The sequence below is a fragment of the Rattus norvegicus genome, chromosome 18, assembly GCF_021556685.1.
Source record: "Rattus norvegicus strain SHRSP/BbbUtx chromosome 18, alternate assembly SHRSP_T2T, whole genome shotgun sequence".
Taxonomy (NCBI): Eukaryota; Metazoa; Chordata; class Mammalia; order Rodentia; family Muridae; genus Rattus; species Rattus norvegicus.
The window spans coordinates 27514502-27537549 of NC_141551.1; the positions used below are offsets into that span (position 1 = coordinate 27514502).

The 23048-nt window shown below is 40.1% G+C and overlaps 1 protein-coding gene and 1 non-coding gene across 5 annotated transcripts in view; one reads left to right on the plus strand and one right to left on the minus strand.

Annotated features, from left to right (window-relative positions):
- The window catches only part of Ube2d2 (ubiquitin-conjugating enzyme E2D 2), a 41994-nt gene that overhangs the window by 10857 nt on the left and 8089 nt on the right, over positions 1 to 23048 (plus strand). For 2 of the 4 annotated variants that reach the window (NM_001393772.1, XM_087593413.1), the window contains 4 exon segments: positions 11657 to 11720; positions 22126 to 22157; positions 22238 to 22315; positions 22396 to 22501. In NM_001393772.1, coding sequence (NP_001380701.1) covers positions 11657 to 11720; positions 22126 to 22157; positions 22238 to 22315; positions 22396 to 22501 — 280 coding nt within the window. 4 annotated transcript variants of the gene reach the window in all.
- Positions 17167 to 17289, minus strand: LOC120098406 (U6atac minor spliceosomal RNA). Its single transcript, XR_015643208.1, has one exon. It is a non-coding gene; the product is annotated as a U6atac minor spliceosomal RNA (small nuclear RNA).

Here is a 23048-nt window from a genome sequence, read left to right on the forward strand (position 1 = left end):
CTTGCTCTTTCTGCCTGTAGGTAAGGATTAGCTTTTAGCTGCATCTCTAGCACTATGCCTGACATGCCCTCTACCATGGTCTCTGAAACTGTAAGCAAGCCATGAATTAAATATTTTCTCTTGTAAGAGTTGCTGTGGTCATGGTGCTTCTTTATAACAATAGAATAGTGTCTAAGGCCTACTATAGTAACATTGCTATACAGAAATACATGAAGACGCAGATGTGTTTACCCTGATTTGACTATGATCATATACTGAAATTAGTTTTGTAAAGATTTTTTTAAGATTTATTTATTTATTTATTTATTTATTATATGTAAGTACACTGTAGCTGTCTTCAGATACACCAGAAGAGGGCATCAGATCTCATTACAGATGGTTATGAGCCACCATGTGGTTGCTGGGATTTGAACTCAGGACCTTTGGTAGAGCAGTCAGTGCTCCTAACCACTGAGCCATCTCTCCAGCCCCATAAAGATTTTTTAAAATCAGCTTTATTTACTCTTTCTCAGTTTAAATCCATGATGGGTACAGCACCACATGGATGCAATTTCCGATGGCCTTTGCAGGAATGTTGATTTGGAGTTTTGCATTAACCATGTCACTGCATAGGTCTGAGCTCCCTTTTCCCCAGTTTGCCCTGGTTGTATTCTGCTTACCTCAAGGGTCACTGCATTGCTTTTTGCTTTATACACTTGAGCACACTGCTTGCCTAGGTAGAATTCAGTTTCATCTGGACATAAATATCTTCAATTTTAAGAAAAACCATGTGTTCTCTTTGGTTCCAGAGACCTCACTTAGCCAGCAAAAATGACCTTGAACCACAAGCCTCCTTGACATACTTGCTTTTCCTAGCAGGTCTCCCCAGGTGCCAAGATTGTGGAAATTAATTTCTTTCAATAAGATGTATAAGTTTTACCTCCATGTATGTATGTCTGTACATTTTGGTTTGTTGCCAGAGATAAAACAAAGAACATTGGATTCTCTAGGACTGGGGTTACAGAAATTTGGGAACTGCTATGGGAATTGCACCTAGATTCTTTGCAAGAGCAACCTGGAGCTCTTAACCTGCTAAGCCAACTCTCCACCCCTGTTGCCCTGTTTTTTTGGTGGCGGTGGCGGTGGCGGTGGCGGTGGCGGTGGCGGTGGCGGTGGCGGTGGCGGTGGCGGTGGCGGTGGCGGTGGTGGTGGTGGTGGTGGTGGGTGGTGGGTGGTGGGTGGTGGGTGGTGGTGTGTGTGGCTTGTAGAGATAGAGACTTTTAAGTATAAGGTTGAGTTAACAGAAGTGAGCCAGTATGCCTGATTCTTTTGGGGTTGGGAGTGGGAAAGGAAGGTTAGGTCTTTTGAGGCAGGGGTCCCAACACTTTTTTAAAAACAAGGTTTCATGTAGTCTATGCTGTCCTTGAATTCCTGATCCTCTTTCCTCTGTGTCCCACATATTAGGAGTATAAGTGTGAGCCACCACTTTGTCTTAATTTTTTAATTACTTTCGGTATTTTGAAAGAGGATTTCGGGGTTGGGGATTTAGCTCAGTGGTAGAGCGCTTGCCTAGGAAGCGCAAGGCCCTGGGTTCGGTCCCCAGCTCCGAAAAAAAAAGAACCAAAAAAAAAAAAAAAAGAAAGGATTTCTTTGTGTGTAGCCTTGGCTGCCTTGGAACTCTGTAGACTAGGCTGGCCTCAAACTCGGATCCACCTGCCTAGTGTTGGGATTAAAGGCACAACCAGTTTTATTTGTTTTTAAGTAAGAGTGGGTGGGTGTGGGTGGGTGTGGGTATGTTGCCTGCATGCCTATACAGTGTCCACAGAGGCCAGAAGAGAGAGGGGTCTTCTGGGGCTGCATTTACAGGCAGTGAGCTGCCAGATATGGGCACTTGTAACTGAACTGTTGTTCTTAACGACTGAGCCCTTATTTTTCTTGTTTAAAGTCAGTCTTGCTAGGTAGCCATTCTAGTTTTGAACTTACTCCTACCTCCACTTGCCTGTGTAATTGTACTTTATAACTTAATAAATTAATCTTTTACCACTCAATTTTAAGAATTGACTTTGTGGGGCTGGGGATTTAGCTCAGTGGTAGGCGCTTACCTAGGAAGCGCAAGGCCCTGGGTTCGGTCCCCAGCTCCGAAAAAAAAGAACCAAAAAAAAAAAAAAAAAAAAGAATTGACTTTGTATTTTTTTTTTAAATTATTACTAAAGGTGTGTATTGTTCCTGATGATCCAAGAGGGTAATACTTGTTGATACCAAATTTGTCCTCAGTTTAACTATGGACTTTTTTTTTTTTCCTTTTCTTTTTTTCGGAGCTGGGGACTGAACCCAGGGCCTTGCGCTTGCTAGGCAAGCGCTCTACCACTGAGCTCAATCCCCAACCCTGGACCTTTTTTTTTAACGACCGTTTTCTAACCTTTACTGCTGATAACCTGACAGTTCTTTCAGGTGTGGATTTTTTTTTTTTTCCTTTTCTTTTCTTTTCTTTTCTTCGGAGCTGGGGACCAAACCCAGGCCTTGTGCTTGCAAGGCAAACGCTCTATCACTGAGCTAAATCCCCAACCCCTCAGGATTTTATCATAAGAAAATGGACTTTTTTTTTAATCATTCTCCCCCCTCTTCTATTTTTATTTTTTTATTTGAGTACACTGTAGCTGTCTTCAGACACACCAAAAGAGGACATTGGGTCCCATTACAGATGGTTGTGAGCCACCATGTGGTTGCTGGGAATTGAACTCAGGACCTCAGAAAGAACAGTCAGTGCCCTTAACTGCTGAGCCATCTCTCCAGCCTCTTCTATTTTTTAGAGGGTGCGTGTGCCTGTGTGTGTGTGTGTGTGTGTGTGTGTGTGTGTGTGTGTGTGTGTATATATGTATATATGTATGTGTATGTGTATAAGTAAGTAAGTGTGTGTGTAACAGCCCTGGCTGTCCTGGCATTCTATTTGTAGACCACGCTGACCTCAAACTTAACAGATTTGCCTGCCTCTGCCTCCCAGTGGTGGAATTAAAGATGTAAAGGTGTGTACCACCTCTAACCCACAACTTCATTTTTCTTTCTTTCTTTTTTTCTTTCTTTTTTTTGGAGCTGGGGACCGAACCCAGGGCCTTGCGCTTGCTAGGCAAGCGCTCTACCACTGAGCTAAATCCCCAACCCCTTTCATTTTTCTTATTGTCATGGTTCTATAATTGCTTTGCCAAAGACCTGGAACTCTGTAGACCTGGCTGGTCTTGAATTCAGCCTTGAAAGGTGTACGGCACCACCACCGTCCTTGGATACTTTATTAGATGCTATTTCATGTGCTTTTTGTTAGAAGGCTTCCTATTCCTAGCTCTAAAGTTCGTATGTAATGAGATCTTAGACATTGTTTCAGATGATTTTTTTCATACTGCTAATGTAGTCTAGTTTTATAGATTGGACTATTCTGGAGTGGTGAAAGAACCTGTCAGTTGGTATTTGGATAATTTTTCTAAAGCACTTCAGGTTTGAAATTTAGTTTTGCTTTTTTTCCCACCCTACTTGTGTCATCCTGACTGACCTGGAATTCTCTGTAGGTTAGGGTGGCCTCAAAATCACCTGCATCTGCCTCCTGAGTGCTGGAATGGAAGCCCAGCTCTTTTTCTTATTTTTTAACTGCAATTCTTGCTTTTCTGAGTTTTGAGTAATCAGATATATAGTCATTTGTATAGCAAAGTAAAGTTTAATGGCTTGACCCATCATCACCTTTCACACACACTTTGGGATTGAGCTTTTCCCCAAGTTAGGTATTTTACCATTGAACTATACTGTCAACCACTGGTCTATACACCTCATGTCATAGAACTTAGTTGTTTGCAAGAATTGTGATATAACCAGGCATGACAGCACATGCCTTTAATCTCAGCATTCAGGAGGTAGAGACAGGTAGATCTCTGTGAGTTCCAGGCCTTAGAAAGTAAGATTGAGGTAGTGGAGGGGACCCCAGTAACTTGAATGCAGGAAGGAGGAACTGTCTTGATTTAGGTTTTATTGTTAAGAACACATGACCATGGCAATTCTTAGAAAGGAAAATACTTAACTAGGGCTGGCTTACAGTTCAGGGGTCCATTTTCGTGACAGGAAGCATGGCTTCAAGCAGGCAGACATGATGTGGAGAAGGGTCTGAATTCTATGTCTTGATCAGCAGGCAGTAGAAGACTGAGACACACTTCCTCCAACAAGTTGACCCCTCTTTTAGTGTCATTCCTTATAAGCCTCTAGGGAACATTTTCTTTCAAACCACTTACAGTGTCCAGCATTTTCTTTGGAGCTTAGTGATACTTTGGGCATTGATATTTTTATCTGTCTGTTAGCATAGATTCTTCTCATCTACCTGGTATTCATTGTGGAGTCATTTCAGATCTTACAAGATCCTGTGTCAAAGGAGTCAAACTTGTCTTGATATAGCTATCATTGTTTGAACTTTGGGAATTGGCAGAAAACAACAGTTCTTGGCAGCTTCTGCTCTTGCAAATGTTTGTATTCCTTTATTTCAAAAGTAGTCTTAGTGAAATACATTAGATTTTCTTATCTAGCTTTGTCATTTACTTAGCGATGTTCTACTTTGGCTATAGTTGTTAAAGTTTTTTTTTTTTTAAAGATTTATTCATTTATTATGTATAAGTACACTGTAGCTGTCTTCAGACACACCAGAAGAGGACATCAGATCTCTTTACAGATGGTTGTGAGCCACCATGTGGTTGCTGGGAATTGAACTCAGGACCTCTGGAAGAGCAGTCAGTGCTCTTAACCGCTGAGCCATCTCTCCAGCCCGTTGTTTAAGTTCTAATTTGTACTTTATTGCATGTTATCTTATGGCTGTAATATCAGAGAATGAGATGGTTGCTTTTACATATATCTGTTTTTTTTTTTAAATATAAATTTATTTATTTATTTATTTATTTAGTATAGATCATACAGCTTTCTGCCTGCATGTATGCCTGCAGGCCAGAAGAGAACCAGATCTCATTATAGATGGTTGTGAGCTACCATGTGGTTGCTGGAATTGAACTCAGGGCCTCTGGAAGAGCAGACAGTGCTCTTAACCTCTGAGCCATCTCTCCAGCCCCGTATATCTGGTTTTGTTATATCTAAAATGCAATCAAGAAATAAAACAGGCTGGGCATGGTGGTGCATGGCTTTAGTTCTAGCAGAAGCAGTTGGGTATCTGGCTTACATGTCTGAGTTTCAGGCCAGCCAGGAACTGTCTCAGAAGAAAGAAGGGAAGAAAATATTGCCAGTTGCATGTTATGTTGAAAAATATCATTTTGGTTATGCTAAAAATGTATGTACTATCTGGCTAGCACTTGGGAGGTGGAGGCCTAGAGAGAGGGTCTAGAGTCCAAGGGCAGCCTAGGCTACAGAAGGCTATTTCAAAATGTGGGGAAGTGGGGTATTGTTCCTGTAGTCAGTGAAAAACAATATTACCTTCTTCTCCGCACTTATGTATAATTCAAGTTTTTGTCTGCATGTCTGTGTACCATGTGAGTGCCTGGTATCCACAGGCCAGAAGAGGGAATTAGATTCCTGGGAACTGGAGTTATAGATGGTTGTAAGCTGCCATGTGGGTACTTGGAATTAAACCAGGGTCTTCCACAAGAGCAGTAAGTGCTCTTAAGTGCTGGACCATCTCTAGCCTCCCAACTATATGTTGAACAGATACTTCCTGAATCGTTCCCATCACATTCAGTGTACAAAACCTAAAGGTCGGGGCTGGGGATTTAGCTCAGTGGTAGAGCACTTACCTAGGAAGCGCAGGGCCTTGGGTTTGGTCCCCAGCTCCGAAAAAAAGAACCAAAAAAAAAAAAAGCTAAAGGTCAGATTGCTTCCTAGTTTCTATTGGATTAAGAAATACTATATAACCCCAAAGAAATCTGAACTATACAATTTGAAACTTTTCATAGTATTTAACAACAAATAAATGGAGAGTCAAGAGTTAGCCAAGGCAACAAACAGTTACGTGAAACCTAAAGGCACATGGAGAAAGTAGAAAAGAACGGGATGGCAAGACCATTCTAGGCTTTGTTCCCAGAGACCTAGATTGGTTGAAATTTAAAGCCAGGGAATTTAAAAGTTCTGGAGCTGTTCATGATGCCACATACCTAAAATCTCAACACTTTATAACCTGAGGCAGGAGGACCACAAATTTAAAGTCATCCTTGATACATAGAAAAAAAAAATCAGTAGAAAATTAGACTACTACTGCTCAACCTTAAAAAGAAAATCCTATTGTTTGTAATAATAATTTGTTTTCTTTTCTTTTTTTTCCCATGTGGAGAGGTTTAATGGGAGAATGAGACAAGGGGGAGGGACGAGAGAAAGAAGAGAAAACATGGGCTGGAGAGATGGCTCAGTGGTTAAGAGCACTGACTGCTCTTCCAGAGGTCCTGAGTTCAATTCCCAGCAACCACATGGTGGCTCACAACCATCTGTAATGGGATGCTCTCTTCTGAAGTGCCTGAAGAGAACTACAGTGTACTAACATAAATTAAATAAATAAATCTTTTTTTTTTCTTTCTTTTTTTCGGAGCTGGGGACCGAACCCAGGGCCTTGCACTTGCTAGGCAAGCGCTCTACCACTGAGCTAAATCCCCAACCCCAAATAAATAAATCTTAATATTTGTTTTCTTATATTCTGAAAAAATATTCATATATTCTTACTTATTGTCTAGGTACAGACAGACCAAAATGTTAACTCACTTGTATGTGGAACCTAAAATTCAAGCTCATTTAAGTAGAGAAGAATGATAATTTCAAGGGGCTTGAAGGCAGAAAGAAGTAAAGTTGTTTGTTGTTGTTTAGATCTTATAAAATTTATAGTTTATGTGTATTAGTGTATGTCTGTGTACCATGTATGTGCAAACATTTATGGAGGCCAGAAGAGAGTGTTGGATGTGTAGGAGCTAAAGTTACAAATGGTTGTAAGCTACTGTGTGGGTGCTGGGAGTAAAAACCCAAGTCCTGGAAAAAGTAGCTGGTGCTCTTAACCTGAGCCATCTCTCCAGCCCCTAGCCAAAGTTTGTGTTAGATTGGAGGAATAAATATAATAAATCTGTTGAGATTGGAGAGATAGCTCAGTGGGTAAAAGGTGATTGCTATGCAAGTTTGTGAGATGCAAGTTTGATCTCTGGAACCCATGAAAAGTGGAAGGAGAGAATGGATTTCATGGAATTCTCCATCTGTGTGCTGTTGCAGGTGTACCCGCTAGCCCACTTCATACTCCTACACATATATAGCAATAATAAATACAGTTTTTAAAAAGTGCTATTGTACAGATGTTAACTATAGTTAATAATGTATTCTTGTATTTTGTGGCATTGGGGAAATAAGTAATATATTATTGAAAATTGCTAGAGTAGATTTTAAGTGTTCATGTTACAAAGTAGTAAATGTTACATGATAAATATATTAATTAGCCAATGAGCCATTTCACAATCTATATGTATTTAAGGTCATTGTTCTCTGCACCATATACATCTATACATAATTTAAACAAGATCTGCTTCTGTACTTTGCTCTATCTCCAAGGTACAGTTCCAGTGCTGACAAAGTTATAAGGCTTTCCTCTTCTCTCTCTCCTCTCTTTTTCCCCTTCTTCTTCTTCTTTTTCTCCTTCTTCTTCTTCTTTTAATTTATTCATTTATTTCATGTATACGAGTACACTGTTGCTGTCTTCAGGCACACCAGAAGAGGGCATCGGATCCCATTACAGATGGTTATGAGCCACCATGTGGTTGCTGGGAATTGAACTCAGGACCTCTGGAAGAGCAATCAGTGCTCTTAACCACTGAGCCATCTCTCCAGCCCTCCCCCTCTTCACTTTCTTCTCTTCCCTTCCCTGTCTTGCTGGCACAGAGCTTTCTGTTCTGTATGTAGCAGTTGATCTTGTACTTTGATGGCTTTTGCTAGGTTTGATGACACTCTTCACTACTGGTATGGCTTATAAAATACTGGGGATGGAATATCCCATGGCTTTGTACATGCTAGGTTAGCACCTTACCAACGGACACACATCCCAGCTCTGTTAGGTTTCTTTGAGACAAGGTGTTTTGGTTTTTTGGTTTTTGGTTTGGTTGGTTTGAGACGGATTTCTATGTAGTTCTGGGTAATTTGGAACACGTTATGAACTCACAGAGATACCCCTGTCTCAGCTTCTTGGGTGTTGATTATACAGTTGTGAGCTACTGCACCCACCTATGAAGGACTTTTGTCCTTAATATTAAGAACAAAGGAAAGCCAGATAAGGATGCCTAGATTTACAGTCCTAGATAGTTAGGAGGCGGATGTTAAAAAGTCTCAGTTGAAACAGGAGTTGTGGATGAGTCTAACTGAGTGCATAGTGGGATCTCAGAGGAACAGACACAAAGTAATGAATATTTTCTTTACTTATGGCAGGACACCCATGAATGTTTCCTGCTGAAGTGCTTCTGCAAATTCCTTGTCCTTAGCCAAGCATGGTGCCTGGGCTGCAGTGTGAGATCCTGTCTAAAAGCAAGCAAGAAATTCCTTATTCTCTAGTATTATATTGGCTTAGCCCAAAACACATTAACTTTCAGATATAGTAATTAAATTCTTTTTTATGTATTTTAGACAGAATCTTTACCCAGAAGGGTTCAAACTCTGTGTATAGCCCAGGCTGACCTTAGATTGGAGATCTGTCTTAACCTCCTGAGTGCTGGGATTGCAAGTATGTGTCACTACTACTCTGGGCTATGGATATTTCACTTACCATTGAAAATTGTCAACAATGTTACACACATTTTTACTAGATTTAGGATTTACTAGATCCCAAGAAAATACTTTGGGGTTGGGGGGTTACAAAAACAAAGACCCTGCCTTTGAAAGGTAATTTATTAATTGCATCTGAAAAGCTTTCTCTTGCTGTATAGTAGACCTTCAGAGCTGGGCATGGTGTTACATAGTTGTAATCCCTGCACTAGGGTTGCTAAAGCATAATTACTTCAAGCTCAAGGAGAGCCTATAGTACAGAGAGAGAGATCCTGTCTAGAAAGAAAAGGTTGAGAACAAAAATAAGTAAATAATTTAAAATAATTCCAAGTAGTTCATAATGTAGAACTGATAGTTGAGAAATGACTGCAGGCTGAGTTGTGGTAGTACACACCTTTAATCCCAGCACTCTGAAGGCAGAGGCAGGTGGATTCCTGTATTCAAGAAAAGCCAGGGGTACACAAAGGAAACCCTGTCTCAAAAAAGGGAAGGGGAGAAAAAGGAATAACTACAGAACAGTTTATATATGTAGTATAAATATACTTCTCTGTGATGCTTAACATTTTTTGTCTATGATAAAAATGTTTTCTTGATTTTTTTTTTTTTTTTTTTTTTTTTGCCTCACAGGCAGTAGTAGATATTTTGTGAGAATAAAATCTTAGTTTTTAAGAGGGAAGGGAGAAGAAAGGGTGATAACTGACCTAGGTTTAATTCCAAGCTTCCATATGTCTGCTTTTCACAACTATAATTTCAGTTCCAAGGGATTCAATGCTCTCTTGGTCTCCTTGGCATAAGGAACTCATGGGGTGCACATCCATCCATACATGCAGGCAAGCACATATAAAAAATAAAAACAAGTTTTTTAAAAAGGTAAAATGGGCCAAGGAGAAAGTCAAAGATTTGTTCTATATTGCTTTTTCATATTTGTGTCATGTGTATAAGTGTTTTGCCTGCATGTATATATGTGTACCATCCGCATGCCTAGGGAGGTCGGAAGATCTGGAACTGGAGTTACTGATGGTTGGGGGCCTCCTAGTGGATGCTGAGACTCAAGTCTAGGTCCTTTGCAAAATTAAATGCTCTTCACAATTAAGCAATAGCCCAACAGCCCAAATTTGTTTTTATTTTATGCAGGATGTCTTTAGAAACTATAGGTAAATCAGTCTCTGAGTGCTTCAGTCACTCTTTATTCTGAGTTAGGTAGATCACAAATTTGAAGGCAGGCTTAGGCTACACAGTAGGACTTTATTTCAACAAACTAAAGGGAGGAAGAAAGAAAGAATAAAACCAGGAACCAGGACTAACATGATATTCAGTTACTTTGTGATTGAGCTAGTTCCCTAGCTCTTTAGTTCGTTTCCTTAACTTTGACTAAATTACCTAGACCAGCCTTGAACTTTCTCGTAGTTCTGACTTCTAGTAGCTGAGATTATATATTTGCACCATATTCTTCTAAAGGTTTTTCTGTTTAGTACACTGGTGGTAAGATACAGCTAAAAACATGCTAACATTTTATTAGATGGTCTGGTGTAGTTTCAGAAACCTTTTTTTTTTTTTTTTTATGATTTTAAAAGTTTGTTCTAGGGCTGGAGAGATGGCTCAGCAGTTAAGAGCACCCGACTACTCTTCCAGAGGTCCTGAGTTCAATTCCCAGCAACCACATGGTGGCTCACAACCATCTGTAAAGAGATCCGATGCCCTCTTCTGGTGTATCTGAAGACAGCTACAGTGTACTTATATATAATAAATGATTAAATCTTTAAAAAAAAAAAAAGTTTGTTCTAACTACGTAGCAGTTTTAAGATATAAAATTGGCATTGGGATGGGCATGGTGGCACACAACTTTAATCCCAGCAGAGAGAGGAGGCAGAGTTAAGTGCCTCTCTGTGATTTCAAGGCTAGCCTAGTCTATAGAGTAAATTCTAGACTAGACAAGACTACACACAGAATGAAATAAAAGAAAATTTGTATTGAGTCCCTCCCCCCAATCCTCTCAAATAATTGAGAGCCAGGTGAGTGGTGTGGACCAACCTGAGCTATTTCAGTGGGAGTGGGGAGCTGGGCATAGTGGTGCACACATGTAATTCCAGCACTCTTTATTCTGAGTTAGGTAGATCACAAATTTGAAGGCAGGCTTAGACTACAGAGAAGGACTTTATTTCAAAAAACTAAAGGGAGGAAGAAAGAATAAAAGAAAAATAATGGCTTTTTCTCCCCTTTTAAAATAGGCTAAGGAGTAGCATTCAGAGGCTGAAGCAGGAGGTTTGCCATAAAGTTCATGGTGAAATTAAAAAATAAAAATAAAAGCTTGCAGTCATTTGTGTAAGAGGAATATATAAGACTTAAGACCAAAAGTCAGACTGAACAAGAGTCTATTAGATATAACTACTTGAGGAGGATAAAGCAGGAATAAGTGGGCAGCACAATTAGCTTGTATTTAAAATTAGCTCTGTGGGCTGAAGAGATGGCTCAGTCATTAAGAACACTTGTTGCTCTTCCAGAGGTCTAGAATTCTGTTCTAGCATCCACATGGTGGCTCATAGCCATCCAAACCATCCAATCTAGGGGATCTAACATCTGATATTTTTTGATGTACATATATACATACATGCAAGCAAAAACACTTGTAAGATACAATAAGAAAGGAAAGGGAAAAAGGTGTGTGGTGGTTCATACCTTTAATCCCAGCACTGGTGAGGCAGAGGAAGAGACAGGTGTATCTCTCAAGACCAGCCAGGTCTATATATAGTGAGACCTTATCATTGTCCAAGTCCCCCTACCTTGCCCCCAAAACATTCAGTACTTCAAAGATTCACTATGTGCTCTTCTGACTAGAGAATAAGCCTAAAAGCTTCCCTAGAAAGGCAGAGAACTGTTAACAAGGTAAGTTTAGTAACTGTAAAGTTATATTTCTTTGTTTTTTCTTAAGGAATTGAATGACCTGGCTCGAGATCCTCCAGCACAGTGTTCAGCAGGTCCTGTTGGAGATGATAGTAAGTATCTAAGTGGAGGTAAGAGTAAAGCAGCATAGCAGTACTATGTCTGGAGAACTTGTATTTCTTGAGGTTATTTGTTTATTTTTGATATTTTTTAAGTGGGTGTACACTCCAGGTGGTCCAGTTTGGCAAAGTTATGATTTGTTAAGAGGTGTTTCCTGGGGCTGGAGAGATGGCTCAGCGGTTAAGAGCACTGCCTGCTCTTCCAGAGGACCTGAGTTCAATTCCCAGCAAATACATGGTGGTTCACAACCATCTGTAATGAGATCTGATGCCCTCTTCTGGTGTGTCTGAAGATAGCTACAGTGTACTCATATACATGGAATATGTGAATAATTCTTTTAAAAAAAAAAGAAAAAGAAAGAAGAGGTTAGAAAAAAAGGTGTTTGCTATAGGGAAAGGGGAGACTTAATGTTTATTTTCCTATGACAGAACCTGTTTTAAGTTCACCTAGCCATCTTAGACTTTGAGCTTCTTCTGATAGCATTATTTTTGTGGTTGCTCTGGACTCTTTCTACCTATCCTTTCTTTGGGATCTTTTCCTGAGGTAAAAGAACTGTTATTATATCTGGCTATTTTGCTCTTTTTTTTTTTTTTTTTCCGGAGCTAGGGACCGAACCCAGGGCCTTGCGCTTGCTAGGCAAGCGCTCTACCACTGAGTTAAATCCCCAACCCCTATTTTGCTCTTAAAGAATGGTATGCTGTGGGCTGGAGAGGTGGCTCAGCGGTTAAGAGCACTAACTGCTCTTCCAGAGGTCTTGAGTTCAATTCCCAGCAACCACATGGTGGCTCACAACCATCTGTAATGGGATCCGATGCCCTTTTCTGGTGTGTCTGAAGACAGCTACAGTGTACTTATATACATAATAAAATAAATAAAACATTTAAAAAAAATGGTATGGTGTACATACGTGTGCTTGTATTTAACTATATTCTACTGACTCGTATGAAAGCAGGTATAATTATTTTATTACATTATTCTCAGTTCCGAGGGTGACCACAGGGCCTCGTGTGTGCTAGGCAGTCACTCTTGTTACTGAGAACCATCCCTAGCTAGCTAGACTAGTGATGAAAAGTTTGTATTTGTCTATATGTTTACCATGTCCTAGGGGTCTCTCCTTTCAACGTTTTTTTTTTTTCCCCCTTTCCCGGTTTCCTGGCAAACATCCCCCTGATCCCTTCCCCTCCCCTTCTTTATGGGTGTTCCCCTCCCCATCCTCCCCCCATTGCCGCCCTCCCCCCAACAATCTAGTTCACTGGGGGGTTCAGTCTTAGCGGGACCCAGGGCTTCCCCTTCCACTGGTGCTCTTACTAGGATATTCATTGCTTCCTATGAGGTCAGAGTCCAGGGTCAGTCCATGTATAGTCTTTAGGTAGTGGCTTAGTCCCTGGAAGCTCTGGTTGCTTGGCATTGTTGTTCATAAGGGGTCTCGAGCTCTTCCAGTTCTTTCTCTGATTCCTTCAATGGGGTCCTAGTCTCAGTTCAGTGGTTTGCTGCTGGCATTCGCCTCTGTATTTGCTGTATTCTGACTGTGTCTCTCAGGAGAGATCTACATCCGGTTCCTGTCAGCCTGCCCTTCTTTGCTTCATCCATCTTGTCTAATTGGATGGCTGCATATGTATGGGCCACATGTGGGGCAGGCTCTAAATGGGTGTCCCTTCTGTGTCTGTTTTAATCTTTTCCTCTCTATTCCCTGCCAAGGGTATTCTTGTTCCCCTTTTAAAGAAGGAGTGAAGCATTCACATTTTGATCATCCGTCTTGAGTTTCATTTGTTCTAGGCATCTAGGCATCTAGGCATCTAGGGTAATTCAAGCATTTGGGCTAATAGCCACTTATCAATGAGTGCATACCATGTGTGTTTTTCTGTGATTGGGTTACCTCATTCAGGATGATATTTTCCAGTTCCAACCATTTGCCTACGAATTTCATAAAGTCATTGTTTTTGATAGCTGAGTAATATTCCATTGTGTAGATATACCACATTTTCTGTATCCATTCCTCTGTTGAAGGGCATCTGGGGCTATTATAAATGAGGCTGCTATGAACATAGTGGAGCATGTGTCTTTTTTATATGTTGGGGCATCTTTTGGGTATATGCCCAAGAGAGGTATAGCTGGATCCTCAGGCAGTTCAATGTCCAATTTTCTGAGGAACCTCCAGACTGATTTCCAGAATGGTTGTACCAGTCTGCAATCCCACCAACAATGGAGGAGTGTTCCTCTTTCTCCACATCCTCGCAGCATTTGCTGTCACCTGAGTTTTTGATCTTAGCCATTCTCACTGGTGTGAGGTGAAATCTCAGGGTTGTTTTGATTTGCATTTCCCTTATGACTAAAGATGTTGAACATTTCTTTAGGTGTTTCTCAGCTATTCGGCATTCCTCAGCTGTGAATTCTTTGTTTAGCTCTGAATCCCATTTTTTAATAGGGTTATTTGTCTCCCTGCGGTCTAACTTCTTGAGTTCTTTGTATATTTTGGATATAAGGCCTCTATCTGTTGTAGGATTGGTAAAGATCTTTTCCCAATCTGTTGGTTGCCGTTTTGTCCTAACCACAGTGTCCTTTGCCTTACAGAAGCTTTGTAGTTTTATGAGATCCCATTTGTCGATTCTTGATCTTAGAGCACAAGCCATTGGTGTTTTGTTCAGGAAATTTTTTCCAGTGCCCATATGTTCCTTTCAACATTTGAGTCCCAAGATTTAAATTAGGTTGTCAGGCTTTATATACTCAACTGGCCCTACCAACATTGTAATACTAGTTTAATACTGTAATACTAAAATTAGTATTAAAAACAAAAAAGTCTTAGAGTTTATGTAATCCTTCTGTCCCAACTTCCCCAATGCTAGAATTGAAGTGGGAGCCATTAAGCCCAGGTGATTTGGGTTTTTTTTTTTTTTTTTTTTTTTTTTTTTTACTTTTAATTTTGGGGACTTTCTTATTGTGTTTTTCTGGCTACTCTGGAACTCTGTGTAGACCAGCCTGCCTTTAGTTAACAGAGATCTGTTTTAGCCTCTAGTGCTGGGAATAAAGGTGTGTGCAGCCAAACCTGGTGAGAGGTTCTGGGTTTTTTGTGTGTATGTCTTGTTTTTGGTTTTTTTGTTTGTTTGTTTGTTTTGTTTTGTTTTGTTTGAGACAGGATTTTTTATGTAACAGAGCCTTGTTTGTTCTAGGCTTGATTTGTAGACCAAGCTGGTTTCAAATTCACAGAGCCTCTGCCTCCTGAGTGCTAGGATTGTTAAGGCTTGTTCCACCATGTCTGGCCTCTGTGGGAAGTTTTTTGTTTGTTTGTTTTGTTTGTTTGTTTTAAGATTTTGTTTATTTTATATATATGAGTACACTGTAGCTATCTTCAGACACACCAGAAGAGGTCATCAGATCTCATTACAGATGGTTGTGAGCCACCATGTGGTTGCTGGGATTTGAACTCAGTCAGTGCTCTTAACTGCTGAGCCATCTCCCCAGCCCAGGGAAGTTTTAAGTATGCCAAAACAATTGATTTTTGATGTCCTGCAAAGTTAAGGACAAACTAGGTCTGTCTGTCTGTTGTTTTGATTTTTCAAGGTAGGGCTTCTCTGTGTAGCCCTGGCTGTCCTGAAAACTCACTCTGTAGACCAGGCTAGCCTCAAACTGAGAGACTCATCTGTCTCTGCCTCCAGAATGCTGGACGACGACGACGACTTCTTCTTCTTCTTCTTCTTCTTCTTCTTCTTCTTCTTCTTCTTCTTCTTCTTCTTCTTCTTCTTCTTCTTCTTCTTCTTCTTCTTCCTCTTCCTCCTCCTCCTCCTCCTCTTCCTCCTCCTCCCCCTCCTCCTCCTCCTTCTTCTTCTTCTTCTTCTAGATTTATTCATTTATTATATATAAGTACACTGTTGCTGTCCTCAGATACACCAGAAGAGGGCATCGGATCTCCTTACAGATGGTTGTGAGCCACCATGTGGTTGCTAGGAATTGAACTCAGGACCTCTGGATGAGCAGTCCGGTGCTGAGCCATCTCTCCATCCCCTGGACTTCTTTTCTTTTTAAAAACAAAACAAAACAAAAAAAGACTTAATTTGCTACAAATGATATCAATGAGAAAAAAAATACATTGAATATAGTGGCATATTTCTGCAATTCTAGAATCTTAGTGGGTTTAGACAGGAGAGTTATGAGTCCCAGATCAGTCTGCTATGTAGTGAGAAGAGACTTTCAAGAAACAAAACTGTCATAAGATGCCAGTAGAGTTTTAAAAAAAAAATGTCAAAAGCTGGGTGATGACTCTGCAGTTAAGGATGCTTGCTTTTTTTTCTAGAAGATAGGATCCAGCCCAGGATACTTAAATTTTTTAGACAAGGTCTCATTTATTCCATTCTGGCTTGAAGATGGTTATGTAACAAAGAGTGGATGAAAGTTCCATTTCAGTTGATGGTATGTGACCCCACAGCTAGTTTATATAGTATTGATTGAGGTTCGATTGAGGTTCGAACTTAAGGTCTTGTGTGTGGTACATAAAATACGTATTTTATTAACTGAACTACATTTACTGAGGTACATTTTCAGCCCCAAAGATTGGTTTTTTTTGTTGTTTTTTTTGTTTTGTTTTTTGTTGTTTTTTTTTTGTGTGTGTGTTTGTTTTTTTGTTGTTTTGGTTTTTTTTTTTTTTTTTTTTTTTTTTTTTTTTTTTTTTGGAGCTGGGGACCGAACCCAGGGCCTTGCGCTTGCTAGGCAAGCGCTCTACCACTGAGCTACATCCCCAACCCCCAAAGATTGGTTTTAACAATAAAGGGAAAACAGACAAACACATAGGCAAGATACATTTACATTTAATCTTAGTTTTAGGAGGCAGAGGTGGGAGTATCTCTTTGACTGTGAAGCCAGCCTGGTCTACACAGTGAATGCCATACCAGTCTAGGCTGCAAAGTCTAGGCTGCTTATCTGCTTCCAAATAAGTAAGTAATAAAAATAAATATGATCTCATGTGTAGGTTTTTAGAGTTTCTGGCACATCCTTCAATACAGAGCTCTAGGGGGGGACATGAAACATTTGTCTAGCATATATGACTCTGGGTTGGATCCTCAACACTACTTTAAAATACAAACACACAAAACAGAAGTTTGGTATAAACTGTAGAGGTAATTTCAGTGTAGTCCATAAATAATACTTGTCTCATTTTGAAAGTGTGCTTACTCAATACAGAGAACAAAAAGTTTGTAAGGAAAATTAGGCATTAATATCTACATTAGAGTCCGAGAGAAACATTGCCAACGCCCAACCCAGCTAAGACCTGTCAACAAGGTAGAGCTGTGCCGACTAAGCAGCTGTACATCTAAACCCTGAAGGTCTTCAGACTTCATCAATATGTAGTTGTATATGGTTTGTTTCTTTTATTAGGCCCCAAACTCACTAATAGCAGCTTGTTTATCAGAAAAACATAGAATCACCAAATACATTTTAGAAGGCAACAAAAAACAGTGGTTTGATGCCACAAGGTAAGTAGAAATGCCTCTAGGTATGAGGCAAGGCCCAGTAGTCCCTCCATCCTTTCAAGGAGGTATGTTGTTAACCTTCTCCACTCCAGTACAACACATGAATTAGGTATTTAAATTATTCTGTGTATGATTTTAGGTCAGAGGAGACTGTTGTAAGACTGAACTGAAGTAGTCAAGGTTGGCAGCCCCTCACCTGTGGAGCCATTTTGCAGGCCCAGGAATTAAGCTGTTTTTAACTTTGTTTCAATAATGAAAACAAATGTTTTCAAATTCCTGGCATGTTATTTTTTGAAATTCAGGGACAATAAATTAGTACACAAAGTAAATACTAGTAGGTTATTGTTAAAGTTTTTATCCTTTTAATGTATCTCCCTTGTAATCAAATTCTTCATACTTTGGAACAATCAATTATTCAGTGGATTAAATAAAACCAGTTGAGAAAAAAATCATTTTGAGCTATAGACTTGTGCTGGTCCTACTTTCTTTACCCATATCCCATAAAAGACTAATGAAGTACTGGTTAAAGAAATGAGTCAACTAGGCATTGTAGCATATGCCTTTGATCTCAGCACCAAAGAGGGAGAGATAGAGGTAGAGAGATCTCTGTGAATTGGAGTCCAACTTGATCTCCACACACAGTTGAGACCCTACCTCAAGCCAAAAACCTAAATAAATACATTTGAAGAAACAAAACTCTAATACCAATAAGGCTAGAGCCTCTACTAGGTAGTAATGATCAAATGGGCAACTACATCTCTTTTTAAGTCTTGCCCTTCAACCTAATCCTTTTATGTAATTTAAATCTGTCTACTGTAATCCATGTCGGTTTCTAAAAAATCAGATAAAAAGGCCCTTAAATAATAATTTCAAAATATTGAGGTCTCAAGTATAAAATTTTCTAGTAGCTAAGTACTAATTCTTTGTTCTTCGTCTTCTGACAGCAATCCTTTATTTTTGCTAAAAATTTTACCAGACTTAAGAGGCTGATGCTGTAGCTTAATGGTGGAACACTGGTTTGGCAGCTGTGAGACTATAAGCTCAGTCTCTGCTATTGCACACACAGAAAGGAAGGGAAGAAAAGGGAAGGGAAGGAAGGAAGAAAGGAAGAAGAGGAAAGGAAACAGTTCTGATGGTTCATACACCTGTAATTTCAGCCGGAGGCAGAGGCTGAAGCAGAAAGCTTACTCAAGAGTTCAGGCCCAACCTGGGCTACAAAGTAAAAGACATTACCTAAAGAGACAATGTATTGTACCTGAGAAGGATCACAGGATTTTTGAAAACTTAAAATTATGAAATGTGGGGCTGGAGAGATGGCTCAGCAGTTAAGATCACTGACTGCTCTTCCAGAGGTCCCAAGTTCAATTCCCAGCACCCACATGATGGCTTACAAGCATGTGTAATGGGATCTGATGCCCTCTTCTGGTGTGTCTGAAGATGCAGTTAAGAGCACTGACTGATCTTTATGAAATTCAATCTCTTTTGGTGGCTCACATCTGTGTGGAACTCTCCAGTTCCAGGGGATCTTGTCTCCTCTTCTGTCCTTTTAGGCACTGCACATGTGAGGTGCACACACATACATTGAGACAAAACCCCATTGCCATATATTTGCAGAGTTCCAGGGATTGAACCTGTCTGGGGTACTGAATGAAGAAAAACCAAACATGAACACAGAGAGGAAAGTCAAGATTGGGTGACTTGGGCTTTCTGGTGGAGAAACCACAGCACCCCAGAAGCTCAGTGTGTTCACTGTATAGAGCTAAACAGGGAAATGGGGTTATTGCGTATAGCTGAAGAAGGAGGCCGAACTATTAATATATAGACAAATAGCTAATCTCTGTAGGAGCAGTTGTTTGTAGGGGAATAGTCTTTGAATTGTAAACATCCAGGAGAGAAAATTATGGTGGGTATTTTCTGTTCACACTAACCTTGTGCACACTGAGCAGATATGTGCCATTCCTCTGAGCCTCATGCTGGAGGGGAAGGCTTTGCCATTTTCCCATATGATTGAGGCTATGGACTCTTTGACATGGTTTTACCCATGTCGACACGACACAGTCACTCATTCAGGGCTTTCTCTACTCTGCACTATAAACAAAAGGAAAAACAAGCCAGACACCAACCTTTCTGAGCTAAGATGGCCCAGTGGGTAAAGTGTTTGCTATGGAAAATGTAAACAAACATGGCTTAATATGCCAACACCAATAGAAAAAGGTAGGCGTGGCAGTATACCTGAAACCAGTGCTGGAAATGTGGAAACAGGTGGATTGAAACCCAGTGACCAGCCATTATTGTAGCTAAAAGGCCAGCTTCAAGTCCAGTGAGAAACCTGTCTGTAGTAAGAGCAAGATAAAGGAGAATAAAGAAAACATTTAACTGGTTTCAGTTTCAGAGGTTTAGCCCATTATCATAGGGGAAGCATGGCACCCTACAGGCAGACATGGTGCTAAAACAGGAACTGAGAGTTCCTGTTTTGGATCCCAACATGATCCAAAGGCAGCAGAAGGAGACTGTGTATCTCACTGAGTGTAGCTTGAACATAATATAACCTCAAAGCCTGCCCCTGCAGTGACACAATTTCTCCAACAAGGCTATACCTCCTAATGGTTCTTCTCCCTTTAGGCCAAGAATTCAAACACATGAGGATCAGGGCATTCCTATTCAAACTACCATGATCCCAATATCAACTTACTATCGCTACGTATCTATGCATACTGACACATTCACCACATACACACTCAAAAATAAACTATTCTTTTTTTAAAAAAAAAAAGATTTATTTATTTATTACATATAAGTACACTGTAGCTGTCTGCAGATACACCAGAAGAGGGTGTATCTCATTACAATGAGATCTGTAATCAGATCTCATTACAGGTAGTTGTGAGCCATCATGTAGTTGCTGGGATTTGAACTCAGGAACTCCGGAAGAGCAGTCAGTGCTCTTAACCACTAAGCCATCTCTCCAGCCCTAAACTGTTCTTTTTTTTTTTTTTTTTTTTTTTTTTTTTTTTCCTTTTCTTTTTTTCGGAGCTGTGGACAGAACCCAGGGCCTTGTGCTTGCTAGGCAAGCGCTCTACCACTAAGCTAAATCCCCAACCCCTAAACTGTTCTTCTTTTTTTTTTTTTTTTTTTTTGGTTCTTTTTTTTCGGAGCTGGGGATCGAACCCAGGGCCTTGCGCTTCCTAGGTAAGCGCTCTACCACTGAGCTAAATCCCCAGCCCCCTAAACTGTTCTTCTTTTTGGTTCTTTTTTTTTTTTTTCCCCCCCGGAGCTGGGGACCGAACCCCGGGCCTTGCGCTTCCTAGGTAAGCGTTCTACCACTGAGCTAAATCCCCAGCCCCTAAACTGTTCTTCTTAATTTGAGTATGTAGACCCTTTCTGCCATATGCCAGTGTTACTTAAGTATATTTTATGCAGTTGTTTTAAGGAATGATTAAATCTTGGAGGTAGGCTGGTTTTGGTGGTGCATGTCTTTATCCCAGCACTCCGAAGGCAGATCTCTGTGGGTTTTGGGGAAGGGGGTTGTTTGGGATTTTTTTGTTTGTTTGTTTGTTTGTTTGCTTGTTTGTTTCATTTAGATTTATTTAATGTATATGAGGACTCTGTCAGCATGAAAGCCTACGGATCAGAAGAGAGTATCAGATCCCATCATTCGTGATTGTGAAATGCCGGGTAGTTGCTGAGAACTGTACTTGGGACCTCTGAAAGAACAGCTAGTGCTTTTAACTACTAAACTATCTGTCTAGCCCTGATCTCTGTGAGTTTAATGCCAGCCTGTACTATAGAGTGAGTTCCTGGACATAGAAAACCCCCGTCTCAGAAATAGAGAGAGACAGAGAAGAAAGTCAGTCAGTCAGTCTTGGAGGCAAATAAGTAAGTTTTAATAGTACCTAGGTAGGGCCTTTCTATGGGCTTTGTCAACAGATTTATCTTCCAGGCATGACTTTGAGATGAGTTTTTGTTGGTTAGTTAGGTTAATTTTGTGGCAGAATCACTGTGTAGCCATGGCTCGCCTGGAACTCACTATATAGACCAGGTTGGTCTCACACCCTTTACTTAGCCAAAGAGAAATTTAAATTTAGCATTGTGTACCTCAGCTTTGTCAACATTGTTGTAGGCATGCTATATCACCATGCTTAGTTCCAAAGACTTTATATTTACTTTATGTGTGTGTATGTGTACATGTACAAGACATATTTGGAAGCCAGAGAACAGCTTGGGAGCAGATTTTCTCTTGCTCTGGGAATCAAACATGTCAGGCTTGATAGCAAACCTTTTCTTACTGAGCCACCTTTCTGGCCTCAGAAAAATGCCCTGGATCTTTATAGTTTTGTTGGTGGTTTGGTGGTAATGATGTGTATAACATATGTTAACACACGAGTTCTTCTGTTTGGAGACCAGGAGAGGGCATTAGATCCTTTGGAGCTAGAATTACAGGTTGTTAGAAGCTACTCTGATTCAGAGTGTGCATACTTAACCAGCTGAGCCTCTCTCTAGCGCCTCCAAATATTTTAAAACCAACTGTCTGATTTTTTTGTTTGGTTTTGGTGGGGTTTGTTGTTGGGGTTTTGGGGATTTTTTTGTCTTTTGTTTTGTTTTTGTATTGGTGGTTGTTTGGGGGGGCTTTAGAGATAGGCTTTCTCTGTAACTAGAACTCAAACTCTGGCTGGACTCTAATTCAGAGATCTACCTGCCTCTGCTTCCAGCGGCTTTCAGATTAAAGGTAGGCACTGCCACACCCTGCTGACTTGTCTGTCTCTTATTTTTAATGGTTTAATCTTCATCCTGCCCATAGAAACTAGGTGTTATCATACTATTTATAAATAAACTATTTATAAATGAGCTTTGATTCGGTACTGGGAATGAGAGGTTCTACGGTGTAGGTGTAATGCAAATATTGTTAATTAATATGGTGACTTTTTCTTTCTTTCAGTGTTTCATTGGCAGGCTACAATAATGGGGCCAGTAAGTATTCACTTTAATTCCTTAATTAATAATTGTTTTATGTAATTTATTCATTTTTAATCTCACTCTCTTATCAACAGAATGACAGCCCCTATCAGGGTGGAGTATTTTTCTTGACTATTCATTTCCCAACAGATTACCCCTTCAAACCGCCTAAGGTAATTAGTATATGATCATTGCTCTTAAGATGCTCTGTATGGTACTGGTAAACCAATCACAAAGATTTCTTTTTCTTCAGGTTGCATTTACAACAAGAATTTATCATCCAAATATTAACAGTAATGGCAGCATTTGTCTTGATATTCTACGGTCACAGTGGTCTCCAGCACTAACTATTTCAAAAGGTAATGCAATAGTTGTTTGGTATCAAGGTGAAATAACTGATTTTTATGCAGGGTGTAGATGTGTACACCGTTGATACCAGCACTGGGGAGACAGAGACAGGCAGGTTTCTAAGTGCCAGGGCTGTGTAGTGAGACCCTGTCTCAAAGAGGAAAAAGTAACTGCTTTTTTTTTTTTTTTAAAACAGGTCTCTGTTGGTCTATCTTGTTAAAATTATCTTTTTTTAAATTAATTATTTTTTGTATATTATATCTGCATGTATATCTTTGCTCTGTGTGTGTGTGTGTGTGTGTGTATGTGTGTGTGTGTGTTGCCCCCAGAGGCCAGAAGAGCGTGACCTGTTAATTGAATTATAGAGTTAGAGTGAGCTAGCATATGGGTACTGGGAAATGAGCAGCCATTGTTCTTAACTGCTTAACTTCTTTCCAGTCCTGGCTTTTTTTTTTTTTTTTTTTAAATAACTCCTGTTTCCTTTTTAAAAGGACCAGTCTAGGGCTGGAGAGATGGCTCAGTGGTTAGGAGCACTGACTGCTCTTCCAGAGGTCCTGA